We start from the raw sequence: 17,922 nt of genomic DNA, 5'->3' as shown, positions 1-17,922 counted from the left end.
CATTTCTATAACACTTAGTTAGTATGGGCACTTTGTAGTTTTCAGCAGTTTCCACTGACTTCTTTAATTTTCACACAACCTAGGAGAAGGGTCCTATTGTCATCTCTGTTTTGTTTCCAGTTAAGGAAACTGAGGCAGGAAGAGGATGACTAATTTGTCCTACAGCACAAAATTGGTGACTGGCCAAGCCCAGGAGGTGCTCCTGACGGCCATCTCGCACTGACTCCCAACATTCCCCACTTCCTTGTCCAAAAATAACAACACAGATTGACACAGTTCACAGTCAGTCAAAACTATTGCGAGAATGAAACATAAAACCAGCCAGTAAAATATAGAGTTAAGTCTAAATCCTTGTTAGTATGGTTACAAGATGAATCAAGTATAAAAAATAATTCTTAAAATATAAGAATTAAAATATAAATTAAAATATAAATAATTCTTAAAATTCATATGAAATGAGGTTTTCTTTTCTTCTCTTTTACTATACATTCTTTATTTTCTTCTGGACAAAAAAACCTTGCCATTATCCTATCTCATTTTGTCATTAGAAAATTTAAATAACAATATTTTTTAGAGTGAATTCTTATTTCTAGAACTTTCTCTGCATGAAATAGAAGTCACTTCTCTTTGCTTTACAAGCTGGTTAGCATGGTGTCCTCTTCTCACATCTGCACTTTATCATTTTATTTTCTACCATTCAAGCCTTGTATTTTAAGAGATACCGCAGGAAACAAAATGGATGTGATAATCTAAAACCCCACTATAAACATTTAAGCATTTAAAGATCACTATGTAAGAAATATAGTATCTATAAATTAATATGTATATGCTCAGAACTTTTAATTCTTGTACATAAATATGTTGATAAAAAATATCTTGATAAGAAAGCTCAAAATAAATCCCCACAGGAGTCTTTTCCATTAGTAATAATTCTTTTTAGATATCTTTTTTCATTTATATTCTTGGGATATTACATTTCCATTTAATTCCATCATTGGCAGAAGTATAAACAAATAAATAGTTTAAAAATAAAATCTAGTTGGTCCAAGTCCATACCAAATTGAATGCTTACAATTATCTGTTCATTCCTTAGTTCTCCTATTCTGTGAAAGTTTTCAGTGCCCAGGACCAGCAGAGAACAAGCAGAGGGCAATAGTTCCTGCTCCACGGCATTTAAAATGGAAGGACTATGTAGATAATCTAATCCAAGTCCTTTTAGGGACTCAAAAAACTGAGGCTAAAACTTCAAAGATAATTGGCCAGTTTCTGGAGAATCACTGAGTGACTGTAGCTTTTGATCTCTGGAGCATCTTTTCTGACATTGGGGTGTCCTTACTATTAAATTAGATTACTCGCCATTCTCCAAGCCTAAGAATGAGGTTTTCCAACAGGCATCAGCCACATCCAAGCCAAAGGGACAGAGTCAGGCATGATGCATTCCGTTCTCATTTTCAGAAATTTAACTTTATCATTATTTCATGCTAACTGATGTTAGAATGTGATTTTTGTTTGGGTTTTTTGATTTATGAAATTTTACTCAACCAAGTGCTTCTTACCTTTTCTACTAAATGCATCACGGCACTGAGCTGTTCATCTGTGTTCTCTGTGGCCACTTTCATGTTGATATTGTGGAGTACCCTGTTGAGAATGTCGTCATCCAGGGGCTGGTGCAGCTGATCCGCAAGCCCCCAAATGGCCTGTGACTCTGCATCAGAGACAAGGGTGATGTTGGCAGTCCCATATACTTTATCAATTCTGGCTCCACCTTTGGGGTCAAAAAGCACAATCTGGAAACGTTTAGGAAATGGATTTAAAGACCCTGTCTCTGGTGTTAGGACGACATCCAATACAGTGTTCCTTTGGCCAGTTTCAAAGACCAATGTGCCTTCAGTTCTCACAAAATCCTTCCCAGAAATAGCTGGAGATATAAGAGTGCGACCAATTGTTTCAGCACTCCTCAGCTCCTGGAAATTAAACAATACAATTTAAGTGAAACTATAACACCTCTGATCTTGTCCTAAACAAATTCTTATTTCTTGAACAAATTCTATTTCTCTTAAACAAACTTGAGGGCAATGACTACAAGAGTACTACTAAAACATAGGGTTTTATACTTTTTTAAATCTTCTAAGATAAGTTAGAGCAATAAATATACATCATACAGTGATGAGGCTAGAAAAGAGATATCTTAGAATGGACCAAAGAAGAGAAGTAGAACAGAAATGTCTCTATTGCCTCACAGAATTTCTCCAATTGTGAACACAATAAAAATTGCACTTTAAATAACACATGCTGCAAAATGTAAGCATGGAAGAAAAGAGGAAATATTTACATTTTCATTCTCACCTAGAATTTCTGGGGTGGTAGAGGGGAGAGTACAGAGGTAGAAGGGAGGAAAGAGGAAGAAGAAATTGGTCTCATGTTAGATATGGAAATGTCCTAAGGAATAAGGTCTTGGACATATATATTTCTGATTTTCTTTGAATTATGGTTATTAAAAAGTTTTTTTGGAAAACATATTTTGGAAAAGGAAGTATTAACACTTAGTCAAGGAAGAATCAATGGAATGTGCATTGATTTACTGCTGAGCCAACAGCTATTAACTCCCAGTATGTGCCAAATGGCATACCACGGATGCAGATTTGAACAGCAGAATACCTGCACTCATGGAACTACTATTCTAGCAGTTATAGATTGTATGAGGGCCATGGAGTTAACGAAGGCACTGCCACAAATACTCTTTACTAAGTCTATTATAGCAAACTATTAATAGTATGGGTATTAGTCAGAACTGATAGGATGTGTGTGTGCATATATATGTATGTGTATATATACGTGTGTGTGTATATACATAGAGAGAGATTTATTACAAGATAAGGAATTAGCTCATGCAGTTATGGAGGCTGAGAAGTCTTAAGATCTGCAGGGTGATCTGTCAAGCTGGAGACCAAAGAAAGTAAAAGATTTAGTTCTAATCCAAGTCTGAAGGCCTGAGAACCAGGAGAGCCGATGGTGTAGTTCCAGTCCAAAGACTAGCAGGCTTAAAACCCAGGAAAAGCCAATGTTTTGGCTTGAGTCCAAAGGCAAGAGGAAGCCAGTGTCCCAATTCAAAAGCCACCAGGCAGGAAGAATTCTCTCTTACTTGAGGGAGGGTTGGTCCTTTTGTTCTACTCTGGCCTTCAACTGATTGGATGAGCCCCACCCACATTAGGAGGGCCATCTGCTTCATTTCATCTACTGATTTATATGTTAATCTCATCCAAAAACACCTTCACAGAAACACTCAGAATAATGTCTGATCAGATACATGAGTATCCCATGGTCCAATCAAGTTGACAAATAAAACTTACCATCATAGTAGGGAAAACTAGAAATTCATAAAAATATATTGTTTCATCAATAAGTGTCCTTTATGAGTTACATAATAGTGATAGCATGTGTTTTGGAAAGAATCACTGATAAAGAATCTAGAAAAAATGTAAATGAATAAAATAGAAATGGTGGCATTTAGATTTATCTTTTGGCAACTTTAATTCCTCTCTCATCAGAGTATATGGATTGGTTTAAAATGTGTCTCCTATCTCTTTATCAGCTGTTCTTTATCTCCAGTTCCCCTTCTTCCACTCTACAAAGTAGTGAGCATGTGATGATATATATTTCACGGGAGAGAGAAAGAATGAAGCACACACTTTTTCTCATTTCTCTTCCTATCTTACACCCTCTCAACAAAAATGCTAAAATCTCTTCGCCCTGAATCAAAGTACTTCTAAACTTTGTGTTCATACCACTTTAAGACTATTTAGAATGCAGTTTATTTGGGGGTTTCTTATAATAGAGTTTTGTCTTCTTGTTTGCTGCTGTGGACTCTGTCATTAAGATAAGTTTTTCTGCCTGGCCAACTTCCAGGACAGCTTCTACCCACAGCTCTGGACTTACTGTCACATCTCTGATTCACATGATTGCTACAACATACTGGCCATGCATATATTGTATTTTGTGCACAGACTGTTCTATTTTTTAGCCACCCAGTAGTGACACAACTAAGCACATACTAAACTGGACTTATTTAATAACACTTTGTAAACTTGAGGCTTAAAGAGTCACAAGGTTTGGAATCGTGAAACAGCGGAAATGGCAGCACTGTCCAGAATGGTGGTTTTCAAACTGTGAGTTTCCCGAAGTTATATGAGTTGAGGGGGAAAAAAGAGAGGGCGAAGGTGGGCAAGCTATAATCTTCACAACTGTGCTTTAAACAGAGACAATTTTTGTTTTACTATATTAGAGTTTTACTGCCAAAGCAAAGTAAAAAATAATACTGAAAAGGTATATGGTGGTGTCTGGGCCAAGCCCAGTATCTGGCCACTAGGGTTATGTAGCATTGCACTTCTGAGTCCCCACATACCCACCTGCTCCCTGTCTTTTATCTGATGTCACCTAACCGGATGGATGTGAAAAAGTGGCAGTAAGGCCTCATGAACTCATAGATTTGAAGAAACATAAAGATCAGTTAGTGTTAGAGGTTCTGAAGAAGAAAATTTTCGACTAGTTCAGATGTAAACCAAAACTAGACCCTTACTTTTTTTGCTTCTGGTCTTACACAGCTACATTCTGAAGACATTTTAACTCCCTAAAGATTTCATAGGAAAGATTTATGTAAGATTGTATAATCAACCTTGTTAAAAGAAAGAAAAATCAAAAGTCTATCATTTTAAAACATGATCTACCCATTACTGATGAGTGAAAAACTGAGCTATTTGAAGGATAAAGATTAATGTAATAAATAAGATGTGAATTATGATGGTATCCTCCAAAAATAATGTATGAATTATTCTCCGTTTCATTACACTTGCTACAGTTAAAGAAGAAAACCTTAACGTGTATGAATATGTATCCATACTGACCTGAGTACTAAAGTTAACAGACATCATTAGTCCTGTCCCAGAATCTCTGGCCACCTCCAAACTGATTAAAGTGGCCTTCTTGTGAGCCACTGCCAGTCGAGAACCCACAGAGAAATACATGAGGCTTCGAGGTTCATCATGCTGCAAGATTTTAATCTGTGCAAATCTGGCACTATTGTTTATTGCTGCTCCAGCAGTTACTTCATACAGCTCCACAAAAAAAGGCATTTCAACTTGAGGTATCTGACAATGAGAAAAAGAAAAAAAAAAGGTTACTACTAGTATATTTCTATTTTTAGATACTCTGATATTAAATAGTATAATTCATATACATCATTACAGAAATAAATATATATCTAGAGACACATTCTGTATAATTACAGAATTAAATTCTTATGTGAGATTACCATAGGATTTATTTTGGGGTCTTTCTTTAAAAATATATATGCTTTCTCTGCATGAATTTCTTACTGGAACATCAACATCAGAAGACAACCTATGTATACTTCAAAAAACAAAAGGATAAATATAATTTATTCATATAATGAACTGTTATAAAGGGGTTAAAAGTAATGAACTAGTTCAATATTTCTTAACACAGGTGGATCTCAAAATGTGATAATGAGTGAAAATATCAAGTTGCATCATGATATGTATAGCATGATATCATAAATGTAAAGTTAAAAATTACAGAAATGTTGTTAATGGATACATATTTATGTAAAGATTAAAAGACTCCTACCACACCATGACAGCAGTTGCCTTGGGTAGAGGGGTTGGATAAGGGACAGAGCAGGGTGTAGAGCTCGAGAATAACACTGGACACAAGGAAAAAGGGGAGTTTCAACATTGCCTGGAAGGTTTCACTTTTATTTCTTTTATTTTTAAAGGGTTTTAAATAAATATTGATAATATCTCTGTAAATTTTTGCATTTTTCAAAATTTCCCAAAATTCAGTATCAAGTGGGTCTAAATTTAGCCTACTGGTCATAGTTTGCTCATGTTTTCCCTTGGTTCTTTCTCAACAATCTCACATAATTTATTTTTCTAAAGCCTGAATTCAATTTTATAACACATTGTCAATCACCTGTTTTTACTAATGATTCACTCTTACACAATAATCTAAAAATCTTAACAATAGCATTAGTTTCCTGGCATAGCCCAAAGGAGCTAAGCTGACGCATTTTTCAACTTCATGTGTCATTCTCTAATTTGATATAATACATCATTTTTATTTATCAGTATGAGCCTTATTCATCATATGTTTTGTAATCATTTTAATGATAATCATTATTTTATGACATGATACAACAGACCCTTTGATATTATTCAAAAATAAGCCATAGCTTAGTAACAAAATAAATAAACTTAATCTTCTTTTGTTGTCGGAAGAAATACGTTTAGCTTTCCTATGGCACATATTGTTCTTTACTTTTGCTGATCAACTGTCAGTAAATGCTAAAATATGGATATAACTGTACTCTCACTTTTGAGAAACTAAATTTGGCAAATGCAGTAAACTAAAGCCCTAGCATGGGTAACTGTAGTCAAGAGCTATTATTCCTTAGTGGCCAAGTGAACTTGAATTCACAATAGTTTCTTTGAACTAAGAATTTCAGCATATTACATTCCACCAGAGACTCTTATCTTTATTTTCCAGTAAAATATTCTTTTTCATTTGTGATAATGATTAGGACATTACTTGCAACCACTTACAAGTGAAAGAATATGTTATAATCTAAGTGAAGAACCATCTACAACTGAACAGTGTACAGATGAGTGTCGACACATCATTAGACTAGACATAAAAGGAATCTTCTAGACTTACAAAGAAATATTCTATTCCAACATATTCCTCAAGTCTGTTGAGAAACCAAGATTCACAGATCATATCTGAATCTCTCTAAACTCCTAACCACGACAGGAGACCTCACAAGAACCCATTCCATGGTGTAGCTGCCAGCAGGTTCCTTTCCTAGACAGGTCAGAAGCATTCCAGAATGATCTTTTGCCCCAACTAGTATAAAATGACCTTTTCTGGGCCCAGAACTGCTCAGAAACAGAAAACCAAAGTAATAATTACACAATATCATACTTACTTAAATATTTTTTCAACCATTTACAACAAATGTTTAAATGCTGATTAATTTAAACAAATTTTGTGGGTTAAGAGTATGTATCCTAAGGCAATTATTACCTTATACATTTTGCTAATATAGAACCATAAGACAAATTATCAGGTAAAGGGGAGTGGACTGCAACTCCAGAGATAGGTTCTAATCTTGTCCCAGTAATTGAATGAGCAGGTTACTTAAATTCTTCATAACTTGAAAATGAAAGTGTCTAATAACTATAGAGATGATAATTAGAAATACGATAAAGCAGAAAAACGTTAAGTTGAAGGGCAGGAGACTGGACTGAGATAAGCAAACAGCACCATCAATCAGTGGTGTAATTCTGTGGATGCCTTTGTTGTGTTTGTGGCATCTGTAAGCCCTCTACCACTAGTATTGGTGTAATTACTACTCAAGTCACTGAATTCCCTAAGTTTCCATTCCCATGCATTCTGAATAACAGCAATACCAGCTCTCACTTATGAAGAGCCAACTCCTTACCAAGAGCTGTGCTAAGAACCTCTCATGCATTATCTCATTTGATCTGTCTCACAGCCCTATTATTAACCCCATTAAACCTAGGAGGCTCAGGAAGGCAAAGCAACTTGTTCAATGTCACCTGGAAAATTAGTAAAATAGCTGAGATTTGAATCAAGGCCTTCTATCACCGGAGCCCAAACTCTTAAGCCCTATCATGACTCCAAAATAAGTTCAGTATAACTGATGCTCTTCCTTTGATAAAAAATGAAGAAGATTATTCTTTCTTAGATCAAAAGTCTAGCAATAATTGTGTTGCTCTGCTAGCACCTCCAAATAATCCCTTAAGGCCCACTAGAGAATAAGACCACAGAACCATGTATCAGACATATCAGTTTATCAGACATAAAAAGAAGAGTTTGAACTACCTGAGCAGTAAGATCCCTTCCAGTCATAAAATATAAGATGTTAAAATATCTATTAGGAGTTAATAGTACTTTTTAAAAAATATTTTTTCATTTTTGTAAAGACATAATCTTTTTCCTTCTCTATTTTTAAATTTCCTCTTAATGAAGCTAGAATGTATATTACCCTTGCTATACCTTGCCTTTCAACAGCTGGAAAGACAATGAGAGCAAAACGCCTTGAAAATTAGCTGCTTCTCCATACTGCCCAAAGTGATTTACAGATTCAATGCAATCCCCATCAAAATACCAACATCATATTTCACAGATCTAGAAAATATAATTCTATGCTTCATTTGGAACCAGAAAAGAGCCAGAATAGCCAAAGCAATCTTAAGCGAAAGGAGCAAATCTAGAGGCATCACATTACCAGAGTTCAAACTATACTACAAGGCTATCATAACCAAAACAGCATGTTATTGGCACAAAAATAGAGACATAGACCGTTGAGCCTAAGAAATACTGATTTATAAAAATGCCCCCTGTATTTTTAGAGACAGATATGATTTCGGAAGTCAAGCAAGGCTTTGCCCTAAAGGAAAATGTAAACATGTTAGTTCACATATCAAAAGCTGCCTTGCCTCAGGAGGGTGTCTCAACGGTCAGTAGCAGCTCCATTCCAAGGTGATGCTGTAATCTGGGTCTATGGCTCTCACCTGTTTTGAAAGACAAAGTAGGTCTTGCCTAGAGCCATAGGTTGCCGGAGCTGATCAACTAAGACAGACCACCGGGGAGGAGAGCTGATCATGAAATATGCTGAGAGCTGATTAAACAGATATGCTGCCCAAGCCAGGCCCAGACGAACTATACATTTAGAGTAAATAGTTTAAGAGATAACTTATGCTTCCCTTCTGAAATCTCTGTTCTAACTCACAATAACCAGAGCCACAATGTCTCTGTTTTTGCTAAAGTAATAGCCATATCATAAACCTAGAAGTTTACCCTAAGAAGATTTTATAACTCATTGTTTACCTAGGTAGAGTTAGTTGAATGATCTGTAGTAGCCTTTTAGAAGACTTTGACCCTGAACCAAACTATCTATCATTGTGTAAATCCCATTGCCCTTGGCAACTGAGAACCTATATCTGCCCTACAAGTATCTGTGTGAAACTTCAGTTTTTGTTGCATTTTCGCAGGAAGAGATGTAACTATCCGGGCACCCTGCTTTGTCTATCTTCATAAATCTTTACTTTATAAACTATATCTTTGGCTCTGCGTATTATTTTTATTTCTGTTTCCTACTATTTTTTCATCCTTTGCGACAACCCCTGTCTGAGGGACCTGAACCTCTGCGGGGAGCATAGCTAACTCCCCGCAATCGACCAATGGAATAGAAAAGAAAACCATCCACATACAGCCAACTGATCTTTGACAAAGCAGACAACAATACACACTGGAGAAAAGAAACCCTATTCAATAAATGGTGCTGGGAAAATTGGACAGCCACACGCAGCAGAATGAAACAGGATCCCTATCTCTCACCACTTACAAAAATTAATTCAAGATGGATAAAATCTTAAATGCAAGGTATGAAACCATAAGAACTCTAGAAGAAAATGTTGGAAAAATTCTTCTACATATTGGCCTAGGCAAAGAATTTATGACTAAGACGCCAATAACAATCACAGCAAAAATAAAAATAAATAAATCGAATTTGATTAAACTAATAGGCTTCTGCACAGCTAAGGACATAATCACCGGAGCAAACAGACAACCTACAGAATAGGAGAAAATATCAATAAACTATACATCTGATAATGGGCTAAAATACAAAATCTACAAAGAACTCAAGCAAATCAGCAAGAAAAAAACATTAAAAAGAGGGCAAAAGATATGAATAGAAGCTTTTCAAAAGAAGATACACAAATGGCTAATAAACATATGAAAAAATGCTCAATGTCACTAATCATCAGGTAAATGCAAATTGAAACCATAAAGAGATATCACCTCACCCCTGTTAGAATGGCTTTTATTAAAAAGTCCAAAAATAGTAGATGCTGATGTGGATGCAGAGAGAAAGGAACACTTATACACTGTTGGTGGGATTGCAACCTCTATGGAAAACAGTACGGAGATTCCTCAAAGAACTAAAAGTAGACCTATCATTTGATCGAGCAATCCCACTACTGGGCATTTATCCAAAGGAAAAGAAGTCATTTCATCAAAAAGATGCTTACACTTGAGTGTTTAATGCAGCACAATTCACAATTACAAAGATGTGGAATCAATCAAAATGCCCATCAATTCATGGGTGGATTAACAAAATGTGGTATATGGATACCATGAAGTACTAATCAGCCATGAAAAAGGATACCTTTTGCAACAATACGGATGTAACTGGAGACCATTCTCCTAAGTGAAGTATCTAAAGAATGGAAAAACAAACACTACATGTACTCACTATTAATTGGAACTAATCAATGGGCACACACGTGCACTCAGTGGAAATCAATCAGTGGGGAGGCAGAAGGAGGGGGTTGGCAAAAACCTACCTAATGGGTACAATGCACACTATCTGGGTAAGAGCATACTTATAACTCTGACTCACACGTTTCAAAAGTGATTCTTGTATCCAAAAATATTTGTACCCCTATAATATTTTGAAATTAAAAAAAAAAAAAAAGAAACTTAGCTGCTTCTCAGAATGTAGAAGAAAACTCCATGATTTGGACATTTTGAAAGAGAAATTAAAGGTGAAACTAAATTCTTTCTCTTATCTAAATGAAATTATTTGATTATGGGCTCAGTAGCATTTCTCTAGCTAGGAAAAAGTACACAATTAGCATCCTATGTATTGCCTACCAAATTCTCTTACCCCTTAATTATAACATCTCTAGAATCTAGGAATTAATTCCCTTAGTGCTGTCTTGCAGGGCAAGCACAGCGGAAGCATTCTCTTCCCAACCCCATCTATACTGTAACTGTCTTACTTCCCTTCCTTTCAGCTTGCCCAAGACCATTCCTGTTGAATCTTCTCTCTCTGCTGCAGGTAGTGTTCCCTTCAAACTGTAGGAAAGCACAACTTCTCTATGTTTCAGAATCTGTAGCTACTTTGCCTGGCTGGTGTCACCAACAAGGTAGTTTCCACTCTGTGAAAATTGTTTTCATTTCTTATAACAAACAAGTCTCACTTTACCAGAATCAAATCAGCTAAAGACTGATAAAGACATTTATCCCAGTAACAATGTATGCGTGAACTGACTGCTCTCACAAGACTTTACTTACAATTATAAGGTTAACATCTATTGCGTGAGACACATATTTAAAGTCTAGTGAGATCTTTCCAGGATTCTAATTCACTAAAATCCTATTCAAGATAAAATGCATGATAGAATTTTTAGTAACTCATGTACACAACACATATTTATGGAGGATGGTGGGAAGGATGCAAAAAAGAATAAAAACCATGTTCTATTTTTTAAGCAGCTAAGAGTCTAATAATCTAGATAAAATATGTATAATGTATAAGTGTGCATATAACTGATAACTTCCATAATGAAGGTACAGATAATGTTTTGTAAATTTAGAGGATTCAGAATTCTATTATAACTGCAGATTTCATGGGAAGAATCATGGAGGGAGTGGTATTTTGATTAATTGTTAAGGGACAGCAATAGTTAGGAAATTCAGGGTTGAGAAGGTATAAAAATATTTGGAACGTATGCATAGAGAAGGATTTAAATGTGTTCAAGTAGAATACAGTAAATCCTCACTTAACATCATCATGGACAGGTTCTTGGAAACTGTGACTTTCAGCAAAACGATACACTGTGTCATAGAGACTTAATGCTTGTTTATATCAATCAGACTGTGGTAAAATTGGGTTAGTTATAAGCATGTCATTTTGCTTAAAGTTGCAGTTTCCCAGAACCTATGGACGATGTTAAGAGAGGACTTACTGTGATATAACCTAATATTTTGAATATTGAAATATCAGTTCCTCATTGTCAGTATGATGAAAAATTTTAGTAACAGATGAAAACTCCATGCAAGAAAAGCAAAATACAATAATATGATATGTTAAACTAAAAAAAAAAAATGGGAATTTAAAACTTTAAAGAAAAAACATATTTTCTAGCTCTAGCAATATGAAGGCAGCCACGACAGCAGCACATTTGCCTACTATCAATTCTTATACACACCTCTAATACATAGACACAGATCTCTAAAACACTCTCTGACCAAAGAAATCAAGTCCTTTGACAGGAGTTGATTGGATGTCTCAGATTAGGAAAAATCACGACAGCTCCAGAATATGTTACTGCTATAAAGCAAATACACTTCCAGAGGTCTTTAAAAGCAATACTGAAAAGACAAAGACCAGCTTAATGAGACTGTCAGTGGCCTTGATATATGACTATGTGAGTACCAAAAAGAAAATAATTTAGTACGTGATTAAAATTATTTGAATTTCAATCCCTAATGATACTAAAAGGAGAAAAGCTATTTTAGTATAAAAAAATAGTAGTTATAATACAATAGATGTGTGAATATAATAGTGTATACTTAATATTTAATTAATTTTAATGCATAGGAGAGTGTTAACATATCAAGACACTTGAATCTTTTATTGAGCACGTGTTCATTTATTAAGCAACAATAAACATTTTTCTCTGTGTGTGTAAGAAAGAAGGGGTTAACAGAAAGAATTGTGAATAAGACAATGATTTCTAGAAAAAGTAAAACTTGTACCATGAATAGGAATAAACGATTAGTACCTGGGAAACACATACAAACAAAGTAGAAAGCACGTCTGGGAGTCAAAGAGCAGTGGTGCTCACACACAAGGTGAAAGACGGCTCAGTTGTAGGTCTTTTCCGATGTGACAGAACAAATGGGCTGAAGAGGCCCACACAAGGCACAGATTTAATTCATCTCCTAGGAGATGAAGCCTCTAGGTTGCCCCCATAAGGAGATGAAGGCTCTGGGTTGCCCTCACAACTAGAACAGGACGTTAACAAGGCAGGCATATATTTCCAGTAGCCCTAGCAGACCGGCTCAATGTTCAGTAGTGATAGGGAAACAGTCAGTGTAAAACTGGCATTGCAAAATTTAAAGAACAAGTCATTCTGGGGAAAACACACGGTATTTAGAAAATTAACCTGAAAAATATTAATTTACAAAGCATATTGATCTAACAAGTGAAGTCATAAAATGGATTCCACTCAGATATCCAGCGCTTCTCCTTTGCAACAGCTTGGACAAGAACCGGAACCCATGGCCACAACAAAGAACAAAGAAAGAGGTGATAGCTAAGATCCTGTAATCTTTGGTGATCTGAGACAAGTATTCTTTCTCTTTTAAAACCAGAAAAATTATTAAAATCCCAGGGAGATATGAAAATATATATTACTGTAACCTTAGAAAACATCAATGTAACTATTACAGTAATTCTCAGAAAGTGAAAAACAAGTAAAGAAAAAAAGAAAAACAGTTAACCCTACCGGGTTGTTATTTTAAAATAGGTTTAGGAATAGTTATATGTTTTGAAGTAATTGTATTTGTGCATGCTTTCTCTGCTGTTTACAAAGAATCTTTTATACTTTTGAACAGTCATAAGATGGTGGCTACTTTTGTATTAAATATTTGAGTTTAATATATAAATAAGTAGCAAAGAACAAATACTATTGGGTGCTCCTTGGGCATTAAAGTATGAAAGCATCACAGATAGTCATTTTTAAAAAGTCAGACATAACTATTAAATGCTCCTCAAAGCTCTATTAGGTCACTAGTGATCAATACTATTTGAATAATACAGATTCCTTGAAGAGAGGGAATTCCTAGTGCCATGTGCAATGTGAAACAATAGAAATTTATCCAAAGGCTCACCAAGCAAGGCCTATGTGCCTTTTTGATAATCAAAACTGAACTCCGTAACTATACATGAATAGAGAATAAAAGATCTTTCAAATTTATGGATATAATAAAAACAAAAAACTAAACATTCAGAGTAATCAGAGGCTCTAATCTGGCTGAAAATGACTCAAGGGGTCATTCACAGAGTGGGCAGCTGAGCCAGGAGGAATCTTGGAAAGGGCAAGAAACAAAAAAGGAGAAAACCAACAAGCTTATTTACAAAAATTCATGATACAATAAATTCTAAGTCTAAAGTCTGTTGTCCAGTAAAGAGATTTAGATATTATGGCTAGGAAAGACACAAAGAATCGCCACATAAACAATGTGTAAGTTTAAATAAAGTGGTTTAAAATGGTTAATTCCAAAGAAATATAATTAGAAGTTAACAATATTGTGCCTCTTCATTTCTTACCTTCTCTGGTTTGAGTTCAATGCTGATAAAGCATTTTGTCTGACCCATTGTACATGTTGTGGTCCCCGACACAGACAGGAGCTCATCCATCAGGTTTACCCCATCTTTCTGGAGCACAGTAGCTGTTTTATTCAGTGTGACTCGCCAAAAGACCTTGACATCCTCAAAGGCCCTGTGAACAAAGAAGACCCATGCAAACGCAGTAACAGAGGGTGTTATCCTTGTCTCTAATAGAGTATGTTCTCACTGTGTCTAATTGTACCTCTTCATCCAAAGAATAGCACTTACTTAACCACTGCTAATGCTGAAAATGACCAATTCTCTTCATTATAGATAAGAAAATTAAGGCTCAGGGTTTACACAGTATTATTCTTTGACTACACTCTATTCAATAATGAATAAGTATTTATTGAACTACTATACATCAGGAATGTGAAAACAAATAATAATTTTCTGCCTACTACATACCAAAAAATGTGAAAATAAAAATTATAGACAACCCCTGCCTTCAAGTAATTCTCCTCACTTGTCTTTTAACAAGAATTTTTCTAAAGGAAAAACACGTGGGCTAAAAATGGTTGTTATCATAAAAATAAAGGGGAAAAGGTGATCTACATTTTCACAGAATATTTAGGACCCAAAATGGAAAATTTAATATATATAAATGTGTACATGTGCATACTAAGTACATGTATGTAATGAGTATTCAAAGATGGTACTATAAGTTACAAGCAAAATTTTGGTACTCCAGATCTCCCTCACAGTAAAAGGGTTATGCATGTAGAGTGAGCAGATAATAGTAAATGTGATAAAGGGATGACCTATATAATCTGTCATCTGTATGGTACTTTATGATGCATAAATGTCCAAAGTAGCCCTAAGTTATAATAATAAACCCAATGTGTTAAATCACAGATTAAGAACTAGAGCATCTGAACAGACATATCAAATTTCAGACTTTCTTCTATCAGCATTTCATCCTGTCTCTATCACTGTTTGAATTCAAATTAGACACTGTACAGACATGCAGGATGTTACATTTCCCACATATTATTACATATGTACATGTACCTGTTGGGCTGCCTTGTGACAGTAAGACTCAGTCTCCTCATATCAGCTCCTTGCCAGAGTTCTAGTCCACTCTGGGACTCCTCATTGAATCCTATGATGCCATTGTGAAGATCACTCCCTGAAAATAAAAATGAAAGGCTATAATATATTTAAGAATTTCAAAGATCTCCAATGCTTCACTAATCTTGCCCACTCAGAGGGTATACAAGTGAGCAATTTACAAGTGAGTCGGGTGGGGGGAGCTACAATTTTTAAAGATCTTTACAAAAAATAGACTAAAAATGATAACATCCAGGTGGCTGATGGAGAATAGAAGAGCAGAAGAAAGAAAACATCAAACTCACTCCCTACCCTAACACACACATACTCATCTCTCTCTGTTGAGATCCTACTTTATATTTGATAGCACTTGATAGTTTATACGTGTTTATCTGTTTAGAGTCTGTATGTCCCCACAGAATGTAAGTTCTACCAGAGCATTAACTGTTTTATTTACTGCTGTATCCACAGTATGAAGAACAGTGCTGAGCATATGGTATTTATTAACCATAAATAGTTCCTGAATAAATGAACTTCATTTAACTGATTTATCTTCATATAAGAGGGCTGACCAAAAGACCGTTCGTGTTATGCATGTAGTTATTTGCCCCAGATTATAACAGAACTATTAAGGAACTCCTGAGCATTTCCCAATATCAGAATCTCCTCTGAACAACACTTGAGATTACAGATACCATCACACTAAAAATATCTATTTAAACTGGAACAAACCAGTACAATGGATAGATCAACTGCACTGGGTCAAAAGCAAAACAAAAGGAAATAGTTTTAATCTATTTCACAACAGACACAGTATTTCCTGACCATGAGATCTTTGACTTTAGGATAGATTATTGAAAGCAGTTGGCAAATTTAGAATGAGGTTTCAAAACAGAATAGGCAATCATGTATCTAGATGATTAAATTAAATATGTTCCCTGTACTGTGAAAGCATAGATTTACAGATTGTCTATCTGGCTCTGATCTAAGTGACGTCTACAGTCCATTAAATTGAAGCCTGGCACTGCAGAACAACATCATGAGTTCATGTCATGGGTCCATGCTATGGAAACACAATGTTTTAATGAATTACCATCAGTGACTTCAATAATCCGCCCTCTTAAATTAAGCTAAATTGATGTTAATACAAATTCTGTACCACAAAAATACATGTTTGTCTCCATCACTTCAAAGATATACCTGCAATTACGACTGCGGCAAAAGCTGCAAATCCAGTGTCATCCCTTCCCTTCACAATCTGTGCTCCCCCTCGAGGGTCTGTGAGAAACACATAGAAGAATTCCTGCCCCTCAGGCTCATCATCATCCAAAATATGAACTGATACTCTCTGTTCTCTTTCTCCATCTAGAAATGTAAGGATGAGAGTTTGTTCTTCAAAGTCTTCTTCTTCAACTGCCCACGTTAGGTTGGAAATTCCATAGGTATCATGAAAGAGCAATGCATTTGGCTCCTTCTGAGCACATCTTTCACCAAAAGTTTTAACTGTTACACTGACATTGCCAGTAAACCCACCAGTTCTTCGGATAAGAACTTCTGCTGTATTGAATGTGCCATTCTTCGTCTCCTCTTCAACATAAACAATTGGTGGCCCGAGACTAAACGTTCCATGAACGGAAACATTGGCAGTTACAGTGGCCACATCAGGCTTTTCAGACATGGCAGGTGTACCATGAAGGGTGACAAGTTTCTCAGGGACAGCAGATACACCAGCTGCCTCGGTAACAGTGGTAACCATATCAGTTGGCTGTGGAATGGCAGTTGTCTTGCTTGTGCCAGGGTGTGCGGTGGAGTCAGTTTCTACAGAAATGAGAGTTGTGTCAACTGCTACGTCCACAGTTGTCGCCGGGAAAGAAACATCCATTTCTGCCAGGTCATCATTATCCAGTATTTTGATCACTGCAACACTGAAATCTAGATTCAGGCGTGGTCTCCAGTTAGCATCAAGCTCTTGTAATCCTCTACTTTCTACCGAAGTAAGGTTAATGTAGAAAATTTCTTCTGTCTCAGGAAGGTGATCATTAATAATGATTATTTCAAAATCAACCTCAGCTTGGAATTTCTGAAAATAAAGTTCCCCATTCTGAACAGGCTGAAAGTCTTCCAGTGGCTCAGCGCTGCCTGCAGTTGTGTGATAAGAAACTCTGATATGATCGCTGTGGAACCCAAACAGTCTTTGCACATGTAATTTGATCATCTGTGTATCCTCTGACACGATGACATTTCTTGAACTAGGTGAAAACTGGAAGACTCCCATTGGTTCAATTTCAGCAATGACAAAACCTGGTCTGGAAAAAAATATTAAACTATAAGGGAATTGATAAAAAAAAAGGAATACCACTGTAGAGATTCATCTTTCATGGATTTAAGATGCTGTTCATGAAGGCAGCATCTTAACAATGACCTGCCCTTTGGAATTCCATAAAACCCTACCTACTGCTTGATAAGTGAGAGCACAAGAAATGTCAGAACAGGAGATGCAATAGCAGGGACGAGACCTAACGAGCCTGAGCTAAAGGAAGAGCTCAGAGGTTTCGGGCCATGACCTCTAATTTGAGAGTGGTGGCCTG

At 35.9% G+C, this 17,922-nt stretch overlaps 1 protein-coding gene across 1 annotated transcript in view; it reads right to left on the bottom strand.

The window, feature by feature from the left end:
- Positions 1–17,922, bottom strand: part of ADGRV1 (adhesion G protein-coupled receptor V1) — a 501,294-nt gene that overhangs the window by 279,358 nt on the left and 204,014 nt on the right. The window contains exons 74-78 of the mRNA XM_069492870.1: positions 16,535–17,640; positions 15,296–15,413; positions 14,225–14,396; positions 4,902–5,144; positions 1,557–1,964 (exon numbers count right to left, since the gene is read on the bottom strand). Coding sequence (XP_069348971.1) covers positions 1,557–1,964; positions 4,902–5,144; positions 14,225–14,396; positions 15,296–15,413; positions 16,535–17,640 — 2,047 coding nt within the window. The remainder of the gene's footprint in view (positions 1–1,556; positions 1,965–4,901; positions 5,145–14,224; positions 14,397–15,295; positions 15,414–16,534; positions 17,641–17,922) is intronic.

This window comes from Eulemur rufifrons, chromosome 17 (genome assembly GCF_041146395.1).
Source record: "Eulemur rufifrons isolate Redbay chromosome 17, OSU_ERuf_1, whole genome shotgun sequence".
In the NCBI taxonomy this organism is placed as follows: Eukaryota; Metazoa; Chordata; class Mammalia; order Primates; family Lemuridae; genus Eulemur; species Eulemur rufifrons.
This window is presented reverse-complemented; position numbering and strand designations above follow the sequence as displayed.